This window comes from Ammodytes marinus (assembly GCF_949987685.1).
Source record: "Ammodytes marinus genome assembly, chromosome: 5".
Classification (NCBI taxonomy): Eukaryota; Metazoa; Chordata; class Actinopteri; order Uranoscopiformes; family Ammodytidae; genus Ammodytes; species Ammodytes marinus.
This window is the reverse complement of record NC_137234.1, coordinates 18,098,820-18,126,028: the sequence shown is the minus strand read 5'-3', so window position 1 is coordinate 18,126,028 and position 27,209 is coordinate 18,098,820. Positions and strand designations below refer to the sequence as shown.

At 40.3% G+C, this 27,209-nt stretch overlaps 1 protein-coding gene across 1 annotated transcript in view; it reads right to left on the bottom strand.

Annotated features, from left to right (window-relative positions):
* Positions 1-8,755: 8,755 nt before the first annotated feature.
* LOC307251295 (voltage-dependent calcium channel subunit alpha-2/delta-1) overlaps positions 8,756-27,209 on the bottom strand; it is a 66,145-nt gene continuing 47,691 nt past the window's right edge. The window contains exons 21-39 of the mRNA XM_080028622.1: positions 26,339-26,410; positions 25,724-25,785; positions 25,329-25,405; positions 22,883-22,943; positions 22,701-22,792; positions 21,139-21,220; positions 20,361-20,423; positions 19,663-19,766; positions 19,005-19,094; positions 18,820-18,887; positions 18,688-18,726; positions 18,341-18,412; positions 16,841-16,993; positions 16,529-16,581; positions 16,050-16,105; positions 15,738-15,867; positions 14,273-14,385; positions 13,272-13,354; positions 8,756-9,301 (exon numbers count right to left, since the gene is read on the bottom strand). Of these exons, the coding sequence (XP_079884748.1) occupies positions 9,191-9,301; positions 13,272-13,354; positions 14,273-14,385; positions 15,738-15,867; positions 16,050-16,105; positions 16,529-16,581; positions 16,841-16,993; positions 18,341-18,412; positions 18,688-18,726; positions 18,820-18,887; positions 19,005-19,094; positions 19,663-19,766; positions 20,361-20,423; positions 21,139-21,220; positions 22,701-22,792; positions 22,883-22,943; positions 25,329-25,405; positions 25,724-25,785; positions 26,339-26,410 (1,581 nt within the window). The 3' untranslated portion in view covers positions 8,756-9,190. The remainder of the gene's footprint in view (positions 9,302-13,271; positions 13,355-14,272; positions 14,386-15,737; positions 15,868-16,049; positions 16,106-16,528; positions 16,582-16,840; positions 16,994-18,340; positions 18,413-18,687; positions 18,727-18,819; positions 18,888-19,004; positions 19,095-19,662; positions 19,767-20,360; positions 20,424-21,138; positions 21,221-22,700; positions 22,793-22,882; positions 22,944-25,328; positions 25,406-25,723; positions 25,786-26,338; positions 26,411-27,209) is intronic.

Below are 27,209 nucleotides of genomic sequence, written 5' to 3'. Positions count from 1 at the left end.
TTCTTCACTACAAAGGAATAATGGGCACAGAATAAAGCCCGGATAGGACAAAACGATGCCTCGGGACAAGGGGAAAGGAGACAACAAGTCTTAAAATGTGTAAAAAAAAAAGTGCCTCAACCTGTGTTTCTTCATTTCTTACTCACCTACCAATAGTCTGCTCGGGTTGTCTGCTACTTACTGCTAATTGAGACCTGTGTGACTCACATAGAACCAGAGTTTTAAAATGAAAGGAAAGAAGGGGGGGAAAAGCTGCTCTGGGTGCCTGTGTGACTAATTGTGTCAGACCTCATACAAGTAAAATGTTGATAGTGAACATGGCATTGGGCAAGTGGGATAGAATTCAGCCCTTGGGTCTTTGGGGCCCAACTGAGTGATTCACCAGAAACGCTAACAGGTAACTTTAAGCATGAAAACACGCAACCTGCCATGCTCTGTGTGGTCCTAAGGAGCCAGCTGCTAAAGTGTTACCACTCCACTCATCTTCTCATCTTAGTAGAATGCCTGCACAGCAAAAAGGACAACAAAAAAGAGTATAACCACACAGAGTCAGGTGAACTTATTTAGTCTATCTGTTTCTCTGTTCATCTTTGGTGTGTTGTGTCCATTTACATTTTCTCAGTTTTCTTGCATGTTTTGCGAGATGTAAACAAAAACAAACAAACAAACACTTGTTTATTTCTTAGGTATGGCTTTTTCATACTGAACAAGGATGACTCAATGACTTTGGTTACCCTTAAAATGTTCCTTTAGAGCCACCAGGCGGTAAACCTTTTGACTTCATTAATTGAAATATCTCAACAACTATAGAATGGAACTGATTTTTACTGTTGCTTCACCAGCTGGCCAATGTTTTCAATTGTGTAGTAAAATATCTTAAAGGGGCACTTTAGAACTTTCAGATATTCCTTCTCAATAGCGGTTCCAGTGGCTGTAAAGTGAGCTGCAGCAAGCAGTGTGCTCTTACTACCTCAGTGTGAGCGAGCACCAGCCAAAACAATGATGCACAAGACAATGTCATAACGATGAGTAAAGTAAGCTTTGTTTCATAGGTTAGTTTATTTTGGTTTAGTCGTACATTTTACATAGCAGCATGATCAGTTTGTAATGCATGGTGGCACACCATGCTCCTATCTAGATATAAAAACCTAATGTTAAGGTAATTATTTTATTTTTAAAGCAATTATACACTGATCAGAACATACTTATGAATATTATATTCAATTCATACCAAGTCTGTTCTGAAAAATGCCAATACATTTTACACACTTGGATTTACCATCACAGCTTGTAGGGGGATGTAACAAAACGTTACCCTTCTATCTAGCTAATCCCAAACTGCACAGCTGTGGAGACTCCTTCCCTAATGTCGAAATCATGAAATTATTAATTAAAGTATGTCTAATAGTAACATATGCCTCGATTATACAGTTGTATTTCCTTCCTTATAAATATTTGCACATCAGTTTTTTCTGAATATGTGTAATACTGACGCATACAATATTTATTAGCTCACCGTCTTCTTCATCCTTGACTTTGTTGGTACAGGTATGTTTCTTTGCATCTTGCCGCCACTTACTGTCAATCAGTGGAACATAATGAATCAGGCTGCAGGAATGTGTATCATGTCGCATTCGTGCTCGTGTGGCAGCATGTGCATCCCGTGTTTTTGTTCAATACTATCACAACTTAGACTCATTCAAATGAACATTACACCATCACGCTGTTAGTTTCTTTAAATAAGGTATTAATGTCATATTCACAACATGTTATTTTTAACAAGACTTAACAAAATACATGATCCAATGAAAAGAATGTGCATGACCCCCCCCCCCCCCCCAATCTAACACCTCATGTTACCAGTTAATGTATGTTAGGCCCCACTCTAAACACAGAGAAAATCCACAAATCAATCCCCAATCTGGGCTAGAATGGAATGTGTCCCGTTGAGACTATTCACCTGGACAGGGTTTTGCTAGTGTTACGCCTGCCAATCACAATGAGCACACACACACACACACACACACACACACACACACACACACACACACACACACACACACACACACACACACACACACACACACACACACACACACACACACACACACACACACACACACACACACACAGCATGATTACAATCTGAGAGAAAAGGAAAATAACAGAAAAACCAAGGTATTGACAACAGACAAGTGTGTGGACATGTTTGGAAAAGCCTTTGGCATTTCCCTATAATTCATGCCAAGTCTTTGTTTAGTGTTCATTCCAAACCCCCTGTTTGTCTAACACTGTCATTCTCTCATCACCTTGCAAATGTGTTTTCAGGTATCTTAGGCTTTCACTGTTACAAAGTTGGGTGGGGTTTGTGAGAACAGGTGCCAAAAAGTTTGAACAATCACAGAAAAACTATTTGAAGCCTATATTTAGGATATCTGTCTGTGGTTTGAGAATGTATTCGATGCTATTACTGTGTGTTTTGTCCAATAAATGTTTGCAATAACATAAAGTCAAATACTGAGGATCCGAGTATGAGAAGCAAAGTGTGTCTCTTACGGGAAACTACACAGTTGATGTGCCCACTGCCCATGCATTCAGTCAGGCAGCCGTCACTGACAGCACTGGAGGACTTCAGTGTAGTGAGGTACTGGTTTAGCTCCCCATGGGATGTCAGAGTTAAACTAGAGAACCGTATTGCCCCTGATTCCCTTGGCCTGCTCTGTTTTAAGGTGACGGAAAAACTGTGACCTCTCTGACGCTTCTTAAGGCATGTGTACACTTTTTATTTATTTATTGTTAGACAAAAAAGAAATGGTGCCAATTAAAAAAAAACTTGCAGCTAGTGTAAACCATATTGTAGTTACCAGATTGAGGGAAGTTTATTCAGACTTGGGTTGATTGCCCCTGGGATGTCATGACCCTGAGGCTGCTTTGAGTGTTGGGGACTAAACTTAGCGCTAATAGTATGATCAAAGTGTCATAGCTACGCAATGATGTTCCAAAAATAGCATTTGCTGGTAAAAGACTACGCAAAAGGATGTTATATTACTATCAAAATAATGTTAATGACCTTTAGAAGGGCTTTACTAATGACATGCTGTTCCTTGCAGATCCAGTCACGGGTCATGTTGTTGATGCAGCATCAATCTCATCTGTCACTTCCTGCAATTAGTGGAACAACCCCAAGAAGCCACTCTGAGCCACCGATGAGTCATACGGTTTCAGCTTTGAAGGCTTTACGTTTGGGTTAAAAGTGATTTCTTGTGTGGCCTTACACTCGTGGTGTTCTTCAGAAATACATGTGTTGAATCAGCAGATATAAAGGAAAGCTGATGGGCTGAAAGTGCTATTTGGTAATGGGGGTTAAAAAAAATACAAATACATGTCACTCACTTTAAATTATTCTATTGTAAACATTGTTCTGTTTGACATCACAGAAATAGCTCTCCTAGAAAAAAAAAATTAATTTAACCCAGTTATCAAAACAATACAATTGGATCCAGATACGATCCTTTATTATCTTCAAAAATTGTGGACCCATTTGCTTATCTAAGAGGTAACATTTTAACCAGAAAAATGAAAGGTAATCATTTTTTTTTATTATTATAACCTAAATAAATGAATTATTTAAATAACATGGTAAACATATTGACTTGTGTTTTGTATGGCCAGTGGCCTAAGAAACATGGCATAACTCCTAATTCCTAGATTTGACTTAAACTTACAGTCATATGAAAAAGTTTGGGAACCCCTCTCAGCCTGCATTATAATTGACTCTGCTTTCACAAAAAAAAATATAAAAGTGGTATGTCTTTAATTTACCAGGAACAGCTAAGTACTGGGATGTTTTCCAAACAAAGATTTTTTGAAAAGCAGTATTTGGTTGTATGAAATAAAATAAAATGTGAAAAACTGGCTGTGCAAAAATATGGGTACCCTTGTGGTTTTGTTGATTTTAATGCCTGTAACAGCATGTAAAACTGATGACTTTAAACACAAAGTTGGTTGGATTATGTTGTTAAGCCTTGAACCTCATAGAAATGTCTGTTTAATCATGAGAAAATGTATTTTAGGTGCCTAAATGCAAGTTGCACTTCTCTTTGACTCTCTGCTGAAGTGAGACAGAATGGGATCATCAAAACAGCTCCCAAAAGATCTTAAAAACAAAGATTATTCATTGTCATGGTTTAGGGGAAGGCTACAAGAAGCTTTCCCAAAGGTTTCAATTGTCAATTTCTACTGTAAGGAACGTTGTCAGGGAATGGAAGGACACAGGCACAGTTGCAGTTAAACCCAGGTCTAGCAGACCAAGAAAAGTACAAGAGCGGCATATGCGGCGGATTGTGAGAATGGTTGCACACAACCCAAAGATCACCTCCAAAGACCTGCAAGAACATCTGGCTGCAGATTGTGTATCTTTACATGGTTCTACAATTCAGTGCAATTTGCACCAAAACATCTGTATGGCCGGGTGATGAGAAGGAAGCCCTTTCTGCGCCCACGCCACAGATACAGTTGCATGGAGTATGCAAAAGCTCATTTAGACAAGCCAGCTTCATATAGGAAGAAAATGCTTTGGACTGATGAGACAAAAATTAAGTTATTTGGTCTTTATAAAAAACAGATGTTTTGGTGCAAATTGCGCTGAATTGTTGAATGATGTACAGATACACAATCTGCAGCCAGATGTTATTGCAGGTCTTTGGAGGTGATCTGTGGGTTGTGTGCAACCATTCTCACAATCCTCCACCTATGCCGCTCCTGTTTTTTTCTTGGTCTGCCATGCCTGGGTTTAACAGCCACTATGCCTGTGTCCTTCCATTTCCTGACAACGTTCCCTACAGTCGAAATTGACAATTGAAACCTTTGGGAAAGCTTCTTGTAGCCTTCCCCTAAACCATGACAATGAACAATCTTTGTTTTTAAGATCTTTTGGGAGCTGTTTTGATGATCCCATTCTGTCTCACTTCAGCAGAGAGTCAAAGAGAAGTGCAACTTGCATTTAGGCACCTAAAATACATTTTCTCATGATTAAACAGACATTTCTATGAGGTTCAAGGCTTAACAACATAATCCAACCAACTTTGTGTTTAAAGTCATCAGTTTTACATGCTGTTACAGGCATTAAAATCAACAAAACCACAAGGGTACCCATATTTTTGCACAGCCAGTTTTTCACATTTTATTTTATTTCATACAACCAAATAATGCTTTTCAAAAAATCTTTGTTTGGAAAACATCCCGGTACTTAGCTGTTCCTGGTAAATTAAAGACATACCACTTTTATATTTTTTTTGTGAAAGCAGAGTCAATTATAATGCCGGCTGAGAGGGGTTCCCAAACTTTTTCATATGACTGTACATTTTATAGACTCTTTCTCTCCTGTCACTTTTCACTGTCAACAATCTATTGAAGGGCAATAGCACAATAGATAATAGAAAAAAGGGGAAGCTGTGGCATGTGCTGAATTGACTCAGTTAAGCCATTATTAGCACAGTCACATGACCGCATATGTCAGCAATGATGTTAGTTAGGTTGTCGTGATTTAAAAGGATTGATGCCCAGAAATACAAAAATAAGATGCATCTTCAAATGAAAGGAACTAAACACATGTCATTTCATAATGCTTATTTTATTGTGGGTTGAGTTCATTAATTCTCTTCATGTGGCTGTTTGACCTATGAAGCATTTCAATTACAAATTGAAAAGAGATGTAGAACTTGTCCCTGCTTTTCCTGCGTCTGTAACTTCTTAAGCCAGGCATGTTAAAGGCTACGACCTCGTCCCCATTTACAAGGGTATCCTGTTACAACCTCCCTTCTCGATACTGCTATACAGCACACAGAGAAAGACCTCCCAGTCTCTCACAAGATAAACAACGTTTTTTACTCTCCTCTCAAAACCTTGACCTTATTCATTATTAGATTCCCATCTAATAAACACAAACACCATCAAGGAAAGCGTATAACAAACAACTCTTATGTAACATGTTGTTAGCATCTGGCTTTCTTACTGCTGCTCCGGGCAGGAGATGGCAGAGCTCTCTCTGTCATGTATCATACAACAAGGACTCACTCTAAGAATTGATGCTAAGAACTTTGCAAACAGGAAATAACTAGCCTGGTCCTACCAGACCATCGTACTTAATTTAATTTGTACATAAGGTCTGGAATCGCTCAATTGACAAACCTTAACTCACTTGAAGGCAGGTGTCTGTTGAAGTTTAAAACTATTGGATCTGCCCAGTGCCACTCTGGATCTGCCAACCAATTGCATAACATTTGGTTGTGACGTACAGTATGTCATGTGCCGGCTTCTGAGCCACTCACTCTGTTCGCTGATTGGGCCGTCAAAAATCTGTCCGGAGAAAACCTAAGAATATACCGCAGGGCCAGACTGACTACTGAAGGGAAATGAAAATTGAGCAGAAGTACGTAGGCGGGCAGTGCCAGGCTAGGAAATCAATAGTATTTGGCTTAAAATATCTATTCAGGAAAAAAAGTAATGTTGCAGATGAAGTGGATGCAATGCAACATCCCTCACTGTTGTTGAGATGGACACAATGAACTTTATGAAAGGCTTTATGATGACAGTGATGCTCCATCATGAACTTAGGAAATCAGCAAGTTGCTTTACAACATTACAAACCTTGATACTGTCACTTTGATTCCAGTTTCCGATACCTGTTTTAGCCTGATTGGATTAGTTTAAAGAGAGAAAAATCTTGACCAAAAGGAATGACTAAAATGCAATGGTTTTTCATAGACTAAAACTGGTCTCAAATGTTTTGCGTTGTCCTCAACGAAAACTATTAAGGATAAAAATTACCAAAATCTGACGAAAACTTATAATCATGTTTGTGTAAAGAGTAAGACTTAATCAGAAAAAAATGCCCAAATGAACACTGTCACAGCTAGATGTGGTGAGCCGTAAGAAAAAACAGACATGAAGCTTTTAACCCGAGAGTGTAGTGAAACACAAGATTTCAGCCGTTTAGTAAATATTTAATACATTTGAATTACTTGATATTACTAGGCAGCGTTTGGGAAAAATCCCAAATGTACAGGGCTATTTGACACGTAGCAATCACCCACACTTACTTCATACACAAATATACAGACACATTTTAACACAAAGGATGCACTTCCCTTTTCCGATGACATGTTTGGTCTGTTCCCAGTGGAGCCACGCAGCAACTGGCCAGATGTGACAGAATAAAAAGGAGCACCTCGGATCATAACAATACGACACTTTTATTGTGAATATATTATATTTGCACAATAATCAACACCATATTATAAACATTTTTTTTTCTTTTCTTACATTTTTCTCTTTTATACAGTAAATAGTATAAGTGTACAAATGTATACAAAATGTATTCAGGCTTAGTCAAGTTCCACAAAAGAGTAATTCATGTACAGTATTAAAGCACAATCAGATAGTGGAGGGACACTCACATGCCTGCACATAGACACAGGACCCCCGGGGTTAAACACGTCAACACACAACTTTGATAGACAGGCATAACCTGAACACTCAACACCAGCAGGTCACCATGTAGGCAAGGTGGGGAGAACTCAACTTTAATTGTTTAACAAAAAAAAGGTAACTGACACACTTATGTGCGATCTTAATGACATATGGTAAAGTAAGGCAATGCAAAACGTCCACTGATAGTAGTCTATTGCAAGGTTCTCTCCAACCGGCCCTGATGCTGACCATGGGCATACACAGCGTTCAAACACAGAACAAGCTCATCCCATGACATTGCAACGTTTCAACACTGAGCTTTCAGCTTCTGCTTCACAGCACTTATAAAGCAACACAAAAGATGAAACAAGCATAAGGAGAACAGCAAGGAGAGGAAAAACAAAGAAACAGTAAGTATGCATAATGCTGATCTCATTCACAAGTCATCTTGGCTCCTGAGTCTGGTGATCCAGAAATGTAACAGAAACAGGACTAAAAAAGAGAGACAAGATCCAGTCTGGTTTCGGATTGCTTTGACAATGAAGGGAAATAATATAATTATCCCGTAATTGAAATCACTGGTCATCTCTACTGTTGTCTGGGCCAATCAAAATAGAATAACTTCAACTGGTCCGGCCCATTTCACAACATATCACTGCAAGGGCTACCCTCTGTGTTATACCATAGCAAGCATTAGCATAGCAGCAGACATGGTATGAATATAACTGATGCTTTGCACCATTCAGATAACCGACAGTTTTAGCTACTTTGTAGGCACTGGGAATTTGATGCATCAAATTGAGGACAACCAAAGCTGTCGTACCAAATACAAACACGTTTGAAATTGGCATATCCTAATAGATTTGTATTACCATTGGTGCTCCCAGACCATCACCTATTTCTCAGCAAGGTATCTAAGACATTATCTATCTAGCTATCTATCTAACGCCATAACTTGAACACTGATGTACACACACCACCCGTGAGAAATCTCCTAAAAATAAACTAGCAGATTCTCTGTAGCAGGTTTGTGTGTATCTGTGGTTCTTGGTACTGTGTGGAGCTTTGGTGTCGGAGTACTGGTGTTGTCTTTTGCTCTGTACTGAGCACATGCTGCTACAATAATACACCTAGCTAGTCACAAAATGCAGATTGATTTTGAGTACAAAAATAAAGAAAATATACATAAAAAGATAGGTACAGTACATTTTACACTTGAACAAAAGGGATATTCTTATTAGTTGCCCTGGTTGCCAACATAAACAATCATTGCAGCATACTGGTTCATACTCAATAAATATAATAAGCAACAAACAATATCGACGACAACACAAATCAACGCTGTCAGTGAACATACAGTCTTTGAATGATATTTAGTTGGCATAGTGGGACAACTCTTTAACCTCCTTAATAAATCAGAGAGAAGAAATGAGGCAGAATTAAAGGGTTTGGTTAGCTCTTACTTTTGCACCTTAGGAAAGTATTAAGGAGTATGTCATGGAAATGAGTACAGCTGAGAACAATAAATGTGTCTCTATTTTTGAAAATGACCGGGAGGAAATTAATGACATCCCTTTGGTATTGGAAAATGGAAATGCTGATAAAATTGTCTTGTTGCAGATATTCTGCACACATCCTGGATGGCATGACTGGAGTGTCTGCTGGCGTTTTATGAAATGAGCTGATAAACTGTGTGCGTGTTTGTGTGTGTGTGTAGGGGTCATGAGTGTTGTAAAGATGTGACAAGCCACAGCAGCAGTAGTTGGAGCGCAAACATTGGCCAAAGACATGGGCTTAGGCAGGACCCTCCTCCACAATCAGAGTCATCTTCCTGTAGGACAAAACAAACAACTGTCAATCAATTAGAAAAACAGTCGTATCCTTCATCCTGTAGCTCTAATGCAACTACCGTCAACATCACTGATAATAATCAGCTGTTCATGATCATATTGTATTTTATCCCATGATAACATATCCTTCTGTCTTGTATCATGTCATATAGCTAATGTTTGTAATTTTAAAGGCTTGGTTTGACATTTAAGGAAATGTGCTTTTTCTCTTTCTTGTAGTATGTTAGATTTGAAGATCGAAATCACTCTCATATCCTTCACCATTTATGCCATAAATATAAAGCTGCGGAGCCAGGAGACGGTTAGCTTAGTCACAAAGACAGCTTAACTTCACCTATTAACTAGGGCTGTGCTAACAAAATGATACAGCAATATATTGGGATAGTTATATAAATACATCTGCTTTCAAAGATGTGTGAACTACAACCTCAGCCCCTGTATGTCGCAGTACAGTATGGCTAGTTGTCCTGAATTTCCGGGTGCCATGTCCAGTGTTATGGTGAAAGCTGGAAGCAGCATGGCCGACACGGATTACACAATTAAAGTGGGCCCTTCCAAATATAAAGCCTAATGTCGTAATACTTAAAAAGCTGTATCAGCTGGTTATGTTTAAACCAACCATGGCCAGAACGTTGCGGATTGACGTTTCGGGGATCGGCCAGGCCTGGGGCCTCATTTATAAACGTTGCGTACGCCCAGAAGAGGGCGCACGCCAATTTCTAAGCAAATATTGGGATTTATAAAAACCAAACTTGACGGGAGATGTGCGGTCCTCCACGCAAACTCTGACCCATGCGTACGCACAGAAAGTGGAGAAAGGAGAAACGGCGACTCCGTCGGCACATGTATGAAGTGCGAGAACGAATGTGTTTGTGTAAAATGTATCCAGATAGGCCTATTATAAGCCATGTAGGTCTATCATATATTGGGAGTTCCTTTGCAAAACGGATGAAGCCATTCTTACAACTAATGAACAAATGCCTCCACGGATTTTTCCATGGAGTGATACCAACAAAAACAAAACGAATTAGGATCTTAAATAGCCTACAAACGGAGACATATGAGTGCAAATAAAAACAAAATAGCAACGTTCGAATAAGCTCTGCAGTTATTAAAGAATAACCTATCTGCATGTTGTGGAATTAATTCTGATAATATTGAGGTGGAATACAGCCTATTACTTTTACACTGACGCTGTTCTCGATGCCTCAGTCAGGCAGACAGGAGTGCACCTTTTCATACACTAATGATAAGCCTACTGTACATCACATAGGCTACTGTGATTTTTTTCACGGCTTTTAGTCCGTTTTATCTAGGCCCCTATGTGTTTTTCTTTGTGTTTAAGCACGTCGCAATTGTGTTTTGAAAGGGACTGTGAAGTTTATTATTAACCCTCCGCCGCCCGTCACTGCCCCGGGATGAATTCTCCGAATCTGTATCTCATGGGGGGTCTCAGTGCCCCCCGCTCGTGGCACAAACACTGTTGTGTGAGGATATGCACTTGTTTGCGTCCACTTTTATGTCGGATCACTTCTTTTTATTTCGGCCACAGCGTTCACAGAGATCGCCACAGGCTGCACTCTATCGCCTTTACGCTCACACTGCCACCAAACTATATTTTCCCTGTTCGCCACTTCTCCAACGGGTACTTCGGGGTGACCGCAGTGATCCACACCGTGTGGAGTTTATTTTTCCATTTCCCTTTCAGTCGGCGATTGCCACTACCGCCTTCATGCACTCAGTAAATGATATTAATTCGGGCGTGTCGATGACTATGTATGGGTAAATATGGGCGGTACGTGAAGCCCGCAAAGGCTGCGCCACATTTAGAGTAGATTGTGATTTATAAAGGGAAACAGGCGTAGGACGTGAGTGCGCACTGTTTTATAAATCCGAATATTTTTGTTCGCACGTACATCCTACATTTCTTCCGTACGCCAGCTTCCACGTGAATCCCACGCAAAGCTTTATAAATGAGGCCCCTGGCCACTCTCTCTCTCTCTCTCTGAGCGTCAACTATTGCCGTGGTTAGTATAAACATAAACACACGTTGCTGGAGATCGCTTAGTATTAAATGCTCTGTTGCAGTTTATAGAGGTGTTGTGGTTATTTTGCATTTGATGGGACTATTCAGGATATCCGTGCATGCCAGAGGCCTAGGAGAAAGAGGTGGGAGTCCTCTGTATTCAAAGGGCAGGAAAACCAAGTGGAGCTTCCTCTGTTTACATCGGTTACAAAACAGACTAGCCAAACTTCTTCCTATGAGGAGCCCAGCCAAAAGCAATTGGACAGATGGAAAGAGGAAATGGGACGTGGCTTACTTTTACTCTGTTCATCCACTACCTCAGTGATTTCTCCCTTGCCCTTTTGCTTCCCAGCACAGCCTCTCCACAATATAAACATGCAGGCACATTAGAGTTAGCCGCCTGTAATGTGTGTGATCTACGCACATTAGAATACAATGCAAGGCTGTGTTCACAAAGATATGGGAAATAATTTTTCCAAATGTTTTGACGTCTTATAAACTGTTCAAAGTCGGGTGGTCATGCAATGATCTCACACATTATGTATCCACCTTGCTCCTTTGTTTTACTGATGAAAACAGTAAACTCAAATAGCACATTGTGTGAACTTTCATTAAATCTGTTCAACATCATCTACATATGCACATTTGTCTAAACCTGAAACCCCTAAAATACCTTTCAGTTTCAGGCAAAATAGATCTTTATGTGCTCAGATGCTTCTGACAAAAGCACTCTTATATAATTAGGTGTTGTTTGAATGGCGATTGATTGATTGATTCAATCTGCTCTCCATCTGTTAAGGGGTGAAAAAAATAAGAAAAAAACACAAAAAAAATGCAACAGAGAGAGGTAGAATTCAGGCATTAGGGAGATGGACATGCCACAACAAAATAAATTAATACACTTTTAGCTTTTACAGTGTTTTGTTTACTTATTGTGGGGTCACAGCCTTATGTAAATATTTATATGTGGATGAAAAAATGCATTTATTGCTGAATCCAACATAGATGTTATATATCATTGGCTGCCCTCTCCCCTCCCTAGAAGTCCTTCACAGTTCTCGCTGCCTCAAGAAAGCTAAAAGCATATCAAAAGACCCATCTCACCCCGGACACACTCTGTTTGAACTGCTGCCAGGGATGACGTTACATTAAAACAGGGACACACAAACACAAAATAATTTTATCCAAGGGCTATGCTTGCACTAAATGCTACCTGAATGCAACTAGGATGAATCGGGCAGTGAATGTCTTGTCTGTGTTTTTTAATTTCTTTAGGATATTTTTGTGTCTACATAATATTTAATTTGGTTTACCAATGTTTTAGAGTCTATCTATATTTTTATATTTATTCCCTGTCATGCACTTTTCTTATGTTTGCACTGATAGGACTGCATCCAATGTTGTTGTACATGTAAAATGACAATTAAGACTATTATATTCTATACTGTATATTATCTTCTATTGTATTCAGCAGTTATGAATCTACAAGAATGTGTGCGAGGGCACTGACCATGAACTCAACACCAGAAACAACAAAAGAGGTGCAGGGCCCAATGTAGAACCTCTGCTGATTGGGCACAAGGGCTCATCCTACCAGGCAAGAGCAGCAGCCAATGGGATGCAGAATCACAAAACAGGAATGAAAGAAGGGAAGTGGGAAAAAAGTATGAGTGGATGAAGCATGAGTAAAAAAACAAATGAGTGACAATTGCATGCAAAATTCACAAAATTAATAGAAATGATATATGTCAGAATAAAAAACTAACTGAGTGACTAAATCTAGTATAGATCAGAGTGGAAGAGCAGGCAGCCGAGCAGTGCTTTGAATCTATGCACATTGCTGTTGACATTGCTGTTGACAGAAGCCAACTGTCAAGCCTCACTGATAGAGCCGTTTGCAGCAATGTGTGGTTGTTGTGTCTTACGTTTTCATTGTTGTCAAAACACACGTCTGGCCCTTTGCGGTGTCTGGGATTCTGAGCCAGCTCGCATGGATCTGGACCTTCAGCTGAACACACACACACTCTCAGGAAAATGAAATTTACACATCAGCAGTGCACATTTACTTAACACATGTCACACTTCACAACAGCAATTAAACGATGTGCTGACTAATTTTCTATGCCAAAAAGCCTTGCTCCATATTTTTAGCATTGGCTAGAGAATGATAACTGATCATTTTTTTCTCTGCATAATTTGCTTAGAAATAACATCTATGAGAGTTGAGAGATTGGAATGAAATAATTCACAAAGGCAGTCCTATAAATAGTAACACATGTTTTTTTATGGGGCCATTTGGTAATTTGGTCCCTGCTAACATAAACAATGTATTCCTAGAAAGACATATCAATCATTCGTCAACATAAAGCCATGCCATATGTGTGTGTTTATATCAGTGTGCGCTAGCAGCATGTGTGTATTGAATGGCGTGTCAGCATTTGTGTGCGCTCAGCGGTGTCCTTATTAGCAACTGGAGGCACTTGTCCTAACCCCGGTGGTGACATGTGATGACGACACCTGTACTGTTACACCAGGCAGGACGGCAGGAAGCTACGTACCAAGCCACATCTGTCAAACATATTTATTCTTGAAAATATATATATATATATACACAAACACTGATATTGTACACAAACACAGGACACTTAAACTTAATTGAGGCTGATGGCAGCATGCAGCCCAGATGAAATTTAAACAAAGAAACCTAATCTGTGAGTAATGTGAGACAGGCTTTCATGTGCCGTGCATCTGGTTTACTGTTCACCCCTGAAACTTTCAGGAGGGACCTACTGCAAACTCCTTAGCTCTGTGTCCTTGTATTGAGAGTTTAAAGCCCTCCTGTCATAAGGGTGATGGATGGTGGGCTGGAAAGTAAAAAGGAAGCGTAAGTCTATGTTTGATTTTTACGAGCTGAGTGAAAGGATACAGGGTTGTTCAGCCTGTCGTAGCGGTCTCGGGTCACACGACAAACACGTTGCCTTGGCATCAGTGATCAGGAACACTAAGTTGGTGTTCGGCAGCTTCTCGGCACGATACATCCTAGAAAGCACACGTGGCCACACACGCATAGTGTTTATGTAGTCTATACAGTGTTCATACAATAATATGCCCACGGTGTAAGGAAACAGCTCTAATTCATATGCCATGGTAAATTCTCTAGCGTTTGCACATAGAGTATGTACTGAATACACACACACACACAGGTATGTGTGTACATTCATACCTCTTCTCTCCTCTTGGGATTGGTGTTTTATGGTAGTCATGAAAGTTCTGTGTCTACAGTCGTTAACATTGGGGAGTAAAGCACCAGGCACGTGGGACTCATAACACGCAGTAATTACAGCCATATTTAACCCCGTCCGACAGCCCAAATTGACAGAAAAGGGAGGTTAGAGCCATGTAAATGTGCAGCGGTCTGTGAATGTGTGTATTAGTGTGTTTGAAGTATAGCCAGAAAGTGAAGGAAGAAAAACAGATAGAAGAGCTTTTGTTCGTCCCCTCTGCAATTCCGGTTAATGACAGATCAAGGTAATCTGTGTCTGATCAGGACTCATCGTAAAACAGCTGCCTGAATGAAATCAGGCTGGAAATCAGAAAGAGGCCAAGAAACTACATAACACTGTTCTGAAGCCATCCCTGCAGACCATTAACCCATTGATGACGGCTGCTGCGCGATGCCACATTGGCTCTCCTGCCTGATGCTGCGTCGCGCAGTATTATTACTTTATCTAATTTTCATGGCATTCCCAGCATAGAATGCACTGTCATTGGTTCAAATACACATGAGGTGGGTTTTGTTGATTTTTTGAAGACCACGTGACCACCCAAAAGTTGTGTGGTTTGCCGAAAATCATGTCAATCAAAAAAATTAAAAATTAAAAAATAAAACAAAATAATAAAAAAAATACGCCAGCTATGTCGGCGACAGAACAGTTAGTGGCGTTTGGTGCGCAGAATCAAGGTCTACTATAGACTTCTGACGAAAATCACACAACACATTGCATCTATTTATTAACAATATTTAATAATTTTCTAATTCATCTAATTTTGACGATTTTTAGAAATATTTGTTGGTTTGTAAGCGCTAAGGGAGCATGTTTAAATAAATCCTGTGAACCTTAACTTTTAAATGTATTTTATTTCATGTTTCTATGTGCTACACAGGCTTAGATATTAAGGTTTTGGTAGACTTGACAATTCGTACTATTTTTTCAGAAAACCCTCAGGCATTAAGGACATGCATCCTAGATTGCCATAGTCATCAATGGGTTAAACAAAGATTCAGTGAGAGGCGGACACTCTTTATACAATCCATTCCAGTTTACAGTATGGCAGGTGGCAGAGTCACACATACACATTTGATAATATATAATGAAGAAACACCAACATACCTGGAACAGTTTCCACAGTCCAGGACACCTGAGTAGGATCTTTCATCATTGTCGAAGAAGTACTGAGTCTGCTCTGTGATGCAGCTTTCCTTAAACATGGCATCAGGTATTTCTTCATCTGCTGACTCCACTGGAAATAGGAGCCAGGTTTAATAAAGTAAAACGCAGGGAAGGATTTGTGAGAAAGGTGATAGGATTAAAAGTGATGGAATTAAAAGATCGGTTTTCAGACGCTGTTTTCTCATCTCAATAAAGGCTGATGGTTCATTTTTTTTTACAGTCACAGCTTTTTGTGTTGTTGTTGTTGCTCACCTGCATCTAGATGGTTGGGAAACAGGAGACCAAAGAAAAGCTGCTGGAGTATTGACCTAGACACAGAGGATGAACAAGACCAAATGAATCATTGTGCATTAGTCAATAGAGCATCTTTAACTTGTCTGCACTGACCGGCCAAACACTTTTTACAGCTACACACACATCTGTTTAAGCCTGTAGTCACTATTGAGTATTGTAAAAGTCAAAGGATGTATAAGTCATTCTAATTTAAAAACTGTTTTTTATTGTTGTTGGACAGTCATGCTGTGTAATGTTGTGTAACTGGCCCTTGTCATACACTGACCCAGCCAGCTTCATCCCTCAGCAACATACAAGCTCACTCCCATAAACAAAAAAAACTCCAACCCTAAAGTAAAAAATGCACAGCCACACAAAAAAACTCATGTGTAAAACAAAACAAAACAAGTGTCAAAAAACACAACAGAGAAGGACAAATACAGAACCTGTACACTCACCAGGCAGCAGTGGAAGCCCACCAGCCAATACTGAGCAGGTCTGCAATTGTAGGCTGGAAAAGGACAGGACAGGAAAGCCATGTAGCATGTTTAATAGAAGCCCATTTTATATTACCATTATGAACGTAATAAAACAAAAAAATAATGTCCAATCACAATATTAAAACAAATGGAACACATAATCAATATTGTTTGTGTCAAGTCTTATTCCAGCATGCAGAAAAAAGGCTTAGTTACTTTAAATGCCTAAATGCGTAAACGCTAATTATCTGGGAAAGAGACAGCGTTTGCTTATGTGAATTAGTATCTAACCACATAGACAGAGCGGGGTCCTGCTGCACCCTTGCTCTCTTTCTCTGGGTCGCAGACAGACTGGTAGTCGTAGGTTTTGTTGAAGGAGTACAGGGAGGTGTTGACCAGGTTGATCATCAGCACAGGATCCACCTCGCCGAAGAACTGACCTATCTATCGCCCACACACACACACACACACACACACACACACACACACACACACACACACACACACACACACACACACACACACACACACACACACACACACACACACACACACACACACAATAAAAGCAGTGTGAGGCGCTTTTTTATACAAGCAAAACATTAAACAGTGTGCTATATCCTCTGATAGGGCCATTCACCATAGCACATCAGTGCACTGACATTTACGTGTTAAGCCATTTGGGATGAGCCCATTCAACAGTTTTATGGTAGGGCATATAAATAGATGGCAGTCACCCAGTCGCTCTTATGTTAGGTCGTGAACCTAAAGACCAGATTAAAGGTGAAGCCTGTCCAACACAGAATAAAGGTCACATATTAATTCTACTATGATTTCAGGCAGAACAGTCACAGAGCTGAACACCTGGACACCAGTAGATGAGCAATGGGCTGAATGGTCATCTTGTAAAGCTTTTTGTATTAGCCTTCATAGGGGTCAATAAGCTATTTATAAGTGGTTAAACTGTAGTGCATGGAAATGTTTGATAAGCTAATATGCATTGATGGTACGTAGAGATGAGCTTCTTAGCCTTGACAAAGGGCTGTGGCGGTGATCACAGAACTTTGGCAACAATATGTTAGTTGTACAATAACAGAAAGACAGCAGAAGAATACTGCATTGTCCCAACAGACGGCAAATGTAACACAAAATGTGGGAAAGAGATGTTCTTAATAAAATTCTTGAAGACCGGTTTTGCCAGACATGGTGATGGTAGAATGGATTGAAGACAGCAGACGTCCTGTCTTCACTGACATGGAATGTTTCTAAACCGACTGCATATCCTACAACCGTCACACATGGGCCTAGCGCAGCCTAAAACACATGGAATTAACACAGCAAAGCCGACTACTTGAATCCACAGGGGACACACTTCACTAGAACTTTCAAGACAGACTAAAACCCATCAGAAGCTTGCCTTTGATCCTCCTCCAGTGGCTAGTGTTATACTTTACCGGAGACATGGATGCACCGCTGTCCTACAGGAGCTTTCAAAACTGTCCAGAGCTAACAGGACATTCTCAGAACTTAGCTGAGTCATAAGCCCTTTAGTTGACCTCTATATGAGATTGATGGTTCTCTATGACAAAGGAAATAGGAACTAGTTTTGTAGAAAGGTAGAGGAAAGTAAGATACTGTATATGAATAGATAATATAAATGGTGTCTTTGATTTCCAACTTTTTATTGTGCGATGGTTTATAAATGACTGATATTTTTTTTGGGAAAGACCATTGTTTATTGGAGGATACATGGTCATTAAAAGGATAATACAATTATTACTGGTAACTTACCAGGCTGATATACTCATCGTGATTGGACATTAGAAGAAATCCTCCATCGTCCAGGATCACACAGTCTACTTGCTGCAAGGTAAAAAGGTCAAGATAAAAAATGCAATAAACCCAAATTGAAATGAATCCTAAGTATACTATTTTAATTAATTCAGGTTTAAATAAACAAAATATGTGGTAGGCAAAAGTCTTGTCATAATGGGTTTCTCCAGTAAGGTAATACCAAATGCCTTATCAAGGCAGCCATGGTAAATAAAATAAGTAAAAACATCTAATAGAAGACAAGAGATAACATGTTTATTAAATGAAACATCACAACTTATATTCAGTCAACTGCATTGCTATACCTGGTCATTCCTCAGGCAGCCACAGATCTCATCCTTGCACTAAAAGGAAAACAAGTAAACCATGAAAGAAATGATTACTGCACACCAACAGGTGACAAAGACATCACAAACACACTTTATTAAACAACTTACATTCAGTTTCATTGTAGCATTCATGAAACTGTTCATCCAAAATGAGACATTGAGCTTCACTCCAACCACTGCAGAACAAAACACACAACAGGCAGATACAGATACAACTTGAATAGCTGTGGAGTATGTTTTTTACTAAATTGTGCATCACAAGGAGCGAACAATCTGGTATTAGAGCGACTGACCTGCTGGTTTGAGTGTGACATCGTCAATGGTGAGATCCACTGCTTTGCTAACTAGAATGCCCGACTCAGAAACGGGCTCCCTGCCCTCTGCTGCTTTAGAGAAGGAATACACAAGGGAAGATACCAGAGATAATAATGGCAATTTAACTGAAATCATGTTTAAATGTACGTGACAGAGGACCCCTTCAGAATGTGCACACACCACAGTTAAAAGGGAATAATCGCTCTCCGTTGTGGGGGAAATTCCATACGTTTTCTAGCTGCTTGTAATTTATGTGAGTGGAGTGGAGTCTCTGAAGCCAGTACATGTGTTAATCCAGTCAAGTGTGTAGCTGTGAGCGTTGCTACATTGCACTGACGTTTGCCTGTCCCAGTGTCTGCTAGAGAGATCAGTGGAGATAACAGGAAGTGCACAGGCAGCAGGGAGGGAGGGAGGGAGGGATGGAGGGTGGGGTCACACATTGAAAGACACAGCGGGAAAACGAGAAGGATAAAGAGAGTGATATCAGAGGCCTGAGAGTTGTGATCTTTGCCAGTAGGGTTTGGAAGACGTCCAAAGACATAGAGCAGGATAGGCTCTGTGCCAGACTACAGTGAAGATCCTCACGTACATACAAAAGTGCACACACACATATATGAACATTTCAGAAAAACTTACAGTTGAAAGATGGAGCTGTGAAAATATAAATTTCATTGTCCAGGGTCCTTTTGTAGAAGCTGGACTCATATGTCTCGGGGTTCTCGGTCCACTCTTCTCCGGCACTGAAAACATTAATATAGTAATGTGATAGTATACATGGATACGTTAGAGGCATGAAAAAAATCTTTTGATTTAATCGTCACAATTTCTATTTTAAATCTACAGCCAAATGTTAGTCATCCGAGTAAGAGTCACACCCAATGCAGTTGATATATGTCAAGATATGTCAGGGCCATGATCCAGTATAAGCAATAACTGATTGTATTTCATGTTTTATAGTCAGGAGGAGTGTGCATTCATCTTCTGCTGGAATGCTCCGTTTTGACCAAGTTTGAAACCCTTGAGTGTTGTTCAGACAAAAGTAGCAGCAAAGGAAACTGTGGAAAAAAATGAGCTGCATTTGGCAAGCTGGGTTCAGTGGTTTTGACCCATGCCCTGTTCTGGCCTCGCGAGCTCTGGGAGTTGAAAGAATCTAATCCTCCATGTTTCTGAAAATAACCCAGTGGAGCAGGTGAGTAAAAGCAGCCAAAAGCGCTTAAACCTAAGAGTTTTACCGTCTGTATCCATTTACACCACCAGATATTAGGGCAGAGCTTCCAGTGTAGTAACGCTATAGAAGGAAAAAAAACTAAGAAGAAATAAGGAAAGGAGAGTACCTTCTGGGGAAGACTCTTGTGATCCCTCCATCTGTGGCTACAAACCTGGCCACTATCCCATCCCTGAGAACATGGAAAACAACATCAAAGTCAATCACACTGACGGATATTAGAAAAAGTGTTTGTGAACTGTGAGACCGAGCTGCAGACACGACACAAATTGTTCCATGCCCACAACAACCACTTGTCGCTATATGTCCCTAATGTTAAACAGACACCCTGCAGTATATGTAAGTGTGTGTGTGTGGATATTATTTCAGACAAGTGGGCATACCATGAAAGGCAACACACTGATGGAATTATTTTATTTTCCCCTCAAAACAGCGTGTCCTGGCAGGGCTCAGTATGGTGTGGGTTGATATGCATTTTGTTCTTTCATCATGTTTCACTATGAAGACATGATCAAATCACACAGAGTGGGAAAGAAAGAAGGAAAATAGAAAGAAAGAAAGAAAGAAAGAAAGAAAGAAAGAAAGAAAGAAAGAAAGAAAGAAAGAAAGAAAGAAAGAAAGAAAGAAAGAAAGAAAGAGAAAAGAAAGAAAGAAAGGAAGGAAGACGAGATCTGGCTCACTTGGTCGACAAATTGTGCATGAAATGAGCATTGGCTATGGTAGTACAAAGCACTAGTTTACACATGCATCACAGATTTCCGTATTAAAGATTTTTATCTTTTTTTAACTCTTGACAAGTACAGTCAAGTACTGCAAGGGTAAAGAAGGAAATTTCATCTCTGCATCATCGCTTAAGACAGAGAAGAGCAGAAGGGCTTGGCACTCACACTGGCTGCTCATCCCACAGCTTAACCAGATCTGCTGTCAGACCCGCATCAAGGATTAGTCGACTCACCAGGGACACATTACCTATGGATTAAAGACGAGATGCATTTTACATATTGCGAACAATAACACACAATAATAGGGCTTGGTAGAGAAATCTGGTAATGGGAGTATGGTTATAGTAATGGTATGGTAATGGGAAGCCTGTTGTTTACAATTCTTGGCATAGGAAGATGCATATGTCATGCCTTTGGAACAAACATGAATTACTACTGGGGCGGCAGTGGCGAAGTGGGCGGGGAGGTCGCCTCTGGAGTGCAGGGTCAGAGGTTCGATTCCCCGCCTCCCCGCCACATGTCGAAGTGTCCTTGGGCAAGACATTGAACCCCGAATTAATTGCTCCCGATAGTTAGCTTGCACCCTGCGTGGTAGCTGCTGCTATCAGTGTGTGAGTGTGATTGGGTGAATGTGTACAAAACAATGTAAAGCGCTTTGAGTCTGTGAAAAACAAGGGAAAAGCGCTATATAAGTGGAGTCCATTTACCATTTACTTCTCGTTTGCACCTGAGCAATGTACTTCACCCAGCAAGTTTTTTTTCAGTAGATTTCTATTCACTGGCTTACAGTAAGAATTCTGAGAAGTGATTGAGTGATTTAGTCTATGAAGGTGAAGGTCAGGCTGAAATAGAGCAGGTGTGTTCAGCCAAATATTCTCCTGGGGTGAATCGGGGGGATGATCTCATGGCATCTGTCAGGAAATACTCCAGCAGGGAGACGTGTTTTTGTAGGTCTTCTCTGAGTGACCATTAGACGGTCAGACAGCAGTAAGTACTTTGTGAAGGATTGGCTGTTGAAGCTTTGGGATAGAGACGATGCCATGGAATTGAGTTTAAAACCCACTGTCAAGAAAAGTACTTGTAAAAAAGAATAATTCTAGCATGCGGTTTCAATACAGCTTCCCCTTGAGTGTTGTCCATAACTTCTCATAAAGACTCATGGCTCCGTTCAAATCAATTGTGAGAAACATACTGCACAAACAGCAACACAAGGAGAGGCATTGATGCCTAAGTATATGGCTTGACCTTCGGGTTAAAATGGATCAAGGATACCTAGATCCATTAGCCGGTTGGTGGTGGTAAGTCATACTGGGGTGGTGGGGTGGTGGTTGGTGGGGCGTCCATTAGATGATGACAAATAAAAATTGATGAGTCATTGTTTAGCATGACAGCATCGGTCTTCTAGGAAATTCAGTGAATGAGGCTGATGTCACTCCGCTTAGATCATCCTACTCTAATGACAAAGTCCTTATCTGACCTTCAGATGCTGAACATCTTGGAAATCAAAGTGGAAGATTCCACCATGACTAACAGTGACACATACCAAGTGTGTATATATACACAGACTTCCACTCTCATTACTGCACACAAAGCAACGCAAACACACCCTTTTATTGATTCAGGTGACATTGTGTAGGTCAGTGGCATTGTAATACTGCAGCAAACTGACATCACGACCAGTGTAAATGTGTGGAATGAAATAACAGTGGACAAGACGCATGACTCACACGCATCTGGAGTGTTCCTATCAATGTACTGGCTGAAGTCGAGCAGAAACTGGGTGTTGTTGTCAGACAACTTCAGCTCTTTGCAGTAGCCCCTGAAGAAAAACAATATCGATCCGTTTTATTCCCAGTCCCTCATTTGTTTCTGTATAGTGAAAAGGCGTTTTTTACTTGTGATCACGCACCTTGGAGCGATGTAAGTGTACCCAAACTCATCAAACTTCTCCAGCTGTATGGTATCCATGGCTTTTGGGAACACAGGGAGAAAAAAAACATGTTTACGCTCATATTTGATACAATTGTGGATATTTCACACAGCGGATGAGGTGCTTCTGAATGGGATCTCTATTCATGAAATGATGTAAATGCACTGGTATTTGTGCTGTGAGATGACTATGTGAATTCAGAAACAGATAACAATTCGAAAGGGCAATACATGGACGCAGTAGTGCACATACTATAGCCATATAGCATACATACACAGGCACAGACAATATTGGACACCAATGAGGTGATGGATTAAGGTAGAGAGAGTGTGAATGGAGGTGCAGTTGGGAGGCATGAGAGAATAAGTGAGTGAGAAAGACTTACCTTCTTGCCCTGTTGTGACCCCAGCAGAGAGGGAAAAAAGTAGGAAAGACAAAGGGTGATAAAAATGCATTTATCCTCTCTCAAATGAGGTCGTACCTTGGAGAATATGGTGAAAATGAAATAGTTCCCACATTAGGTAATGAAATACTATGCTGATGTAAACTAATATTAGATATCGTAGATAAACGTTATATATATATATATATATATATATATATATATATATATATATATATATATATATATATATGTGTATAGAGAGAGAGAGAGAGAGAGAGAGAGAGAGAGAGAGACAGAGAGAGAGAGAGCGAGCGAGCGTAGAGCATGGGCATGCAAGAAAACAACACATGAATGTACAGTAGTCGTAAAGAAAATTCCTTCCACTCTATGCGTTGTCTGGCCTGGCCTAGCTCTGGATTTCATTTAAAACAATGTCTGGTAATTCTTATCTCATAAATGACATGACAGGCATCAATGGCCATCATTCAACTGCTCTCTTAAAACTAAGACATTTTGGACATTGCCTTTAAAATATATTGAGTCGTGTGGTGCCGTCCACGAAAAGAATTACTGGACCCTGAGTTCCCTCTGGGTCATGGAAATCTGGTGCGGGATAAAAACAATGTCCTTCACATAAAACGTAACAGGCAGATTCATTGTCCCTCTGTCTCTTTACACTGGGCAGGGTGTCTCCGTGTCCAATTGCTTTCCACACCAAACATTCTTTCTCCTCTTCCTTGCTCTTTACTTTCCTGTCATCATCTCTTCAGCACCAGTATTAGGTCATGTATTCAGTGCATGCAGCATTTCTGCTTTTCGGGTGGAAAACAATTCTATGTTCATCTATCACACCTTTAGCTAGGGACCCTTCCTGAATGTGTTAGGAGCACACCGTGGCTGCAGGAACCACCTAATGCAGTGGAAAGTGGCAAGGTGTTTGGAGGTATTGGTGGTCTGGCTACAGAGTGAAACTCTGGCTGTACATTCCCAAACTCCCCATCAGAGTAGTCTGTAGCAGCTAGGCATAGTGTGTTACTTTTCTTTAACAGGCCTGTAAACATTCTGACAGCCTTTATGGCACAGTGACAGACTCGTTATGGCAGAGAGGGAGTGATGCAGAGGCCGGAACACTCAGTCAAAATCTCATCTGTTGGAATAGCTGCACCATTAGCCATTTATGCTTTTGTGGTGTCACATCAAAGTTATGAAAAATCCCATTAAAGCCAGATGGTTAAGTGCTGAATCCAGTGTTTTCTACTAATTATATCACTTGATCAAAGTGACTATCCATCCCTTGCATCTATAAAGTCATGATCAAGCATAATACTTCAGACTCTGCCCATCCATCTTTCCATCCATCCATCCATCCAGACATCCATTTGAAGTCAAGCTAAAATAAATGCTTATGCATTGGAACGGCATAACATGGCAAGAGGACGACAGAGGACATGGAAATGTGAGTACTCGCCCCAAGTAAAAACTTTAAGGTTGTGTAAAAATCTAAACGCGAAGAATTGTTCACAGAATGGCAGTTGCATGTACAGAACAGAGTTGTGGTCACTGAACTGTAGTGTAAAGGGTGTAGTTTAAAAAAAAAAGTGTGTTAGGAGAGGAGAGAAATGAGCAGTGAGAGGAGGCGAGGGTGTCTTATCCTTAGTCAGAAGGAGGGTCAGAAGAGGGGAGTAAAGAAAGAGAGAAAAGCAAAATGTAGACAAGATCAAAAGAACGAGTGCTCTGGGCTGGGTCTGGGAGAAAGAAAGCATGTGGGTGAGTGTGTGTACGGGAGTGCAGGGTGACTGACCAGTGGGTTACACTACAAAAGAAAAGCACCGTGGGGATCCGCGATCTGAACAGCAAATAACAAAGGAGTGCCTGTGTTTCCAGCTAGGAATGAGTAATACAAAGCAAGTAGACATTCTCAGGAGTATAAACCAAAGAAAGTATGCATGGGAGTTGGTTGTTGTGAGCTACCAGCACAAGCAAATTGGATTGATTAGTTTGTACACTGTTGCTTATCATGAGTTTGTATGCCGTACTCACACTTGGCTTGCTTCATGTCGTTCCCCAGTTTAGCTTGAATGAAGTGTTCACTGTATTTAGGCAGAGCAAGAGCCAGGCTGCAGAAAAGATGATCACAGTCACACTGATGATACAATATGTCCCAAAATTGCGTGAAGTGCATCTATATACTTGAGTTATTTTTATAGACATTTCAAGAAACAAAAACTAAAATGCAAACATGATCTTCTAAGTATACAGTATTTCCCCTTAACCAAGCAGAGCCTGCTGTTAGGTACATGACAGTGACCCCTGTTGGCGTAAGTAGTGTCCTCCATCAACTTGAGTGTCCTCTGTAGTTAGTGGTAGTGAATTGTCTTACTGCAAGCTCAATGATCCATAAAGAAATATTATAAAAACGTGCAGAGATGGCTCACCTGTAATCTGTTCCATTAACTGGTGCCCACGTGTATGTCCTGATTCCTCTATCTATGTACCTCTGCCAAAGATGATGCACACATGCATTCGGAATGAATTTTATTTTATTTTATTATAAAAAAAAAAGCAATCCAGGGAAGGATCAGCACAACTAAAATCCAGGTAGAAAGTTGACTATGAAAACACAATGTTATGCTCAACGATTGCATCTTTCAGAAATAATTTGATAAAACACACACACACAAACAAACACATAAAGAAACAAAAAAAGCAATGAGCCAGGCATGTGTCAGCCAATGCTTTCAAACTAACCCCTTTGTTACTGTAATTGTGTTAGTTAATTCCCCAAATTGCATTGTTTTGAGTGAAACAATATGTTTATGTTAATGTAACAGAAGTCTAACTTGTTCCTAGATATTATAGATACAACTTTGCACTGGAAAAGTTTTGATATTCAAACACCAATTTGTCTGTTGAATTACTGCAGAATATGCAGTTGCAAAAAACAGACGCTTGATAGGAGGTGTCTATAAAGAGCCAAGACAATTTAAAGTTCCCATAAATACTTTAGTAACCAATGTTAAGCCCCGCTCCTAACCACGATTATCACTTACCTCATCCTGAGTTTTCACCAGAGTGTTAATGGTGCGTTCACCTGTCTCCCCATCAATCATCATCCTCCTGATCTGTATTAAGAGTAGAGGTGGGCATAGATTAATTTTTTTAATCTAGATTAATCTAGATTAATTTTGGAATTAATCTAGATTAATCTAGATTAAAATGGCTCATTTTAATTCATTCATAATATGTGTGTGCTCCTAAATAATGACTCAAAGTAAGTCTTTGAGAACGTGTTTCTCAAGCCAGGTGGCGCATCAGACCAGGGGCTCATCTCCTGTTTCCAACATGCATCACAAACTGCTTGAGGAAGCTGTTCTACTATGATAATTGGTGATGAAAATAAATAATGTTCAACAAGATGTTACTTAGTAACGCGTTACCGGCATCGGACCTCTTTTTTCAGTAACGAGTAATCTAACGCGTTACTATCTCCAAACCAGTAATCAGATTAAAGTTACTCATCAAAGTCACTGTGCGTTACTTTTTCTGTAATTTTCCTTAGTGAAACATTTTACATAACTGCACAAATGACCGCGATTGCGATTTTATGTAAATAAATGTGCACGCATGTGTCTCTAAACGCTCCAACTGCTCCAACCGCTCCTCTCGTCTTTTTGGTAGCGCCCCTCTCTGACATGCAGCGTGTGTGTGTGCGCCTGTGTCTGTGTCTGTGTGTGTGTGTGTGCAGCAGCATTACGGCCGAACTGTGGCGCAAAACAAAGTTTTCCCCCCGATGAAATATAGCGTCTGCTAAGGGGATATTTAGGATTCGGGTACGGTGACGTTGAAGAGATAGAAGTGTTTAAAACTTGGAAACTTATAGTCACGTGGCGACCGGTGGCCACACACACCCACCCTGCGTTC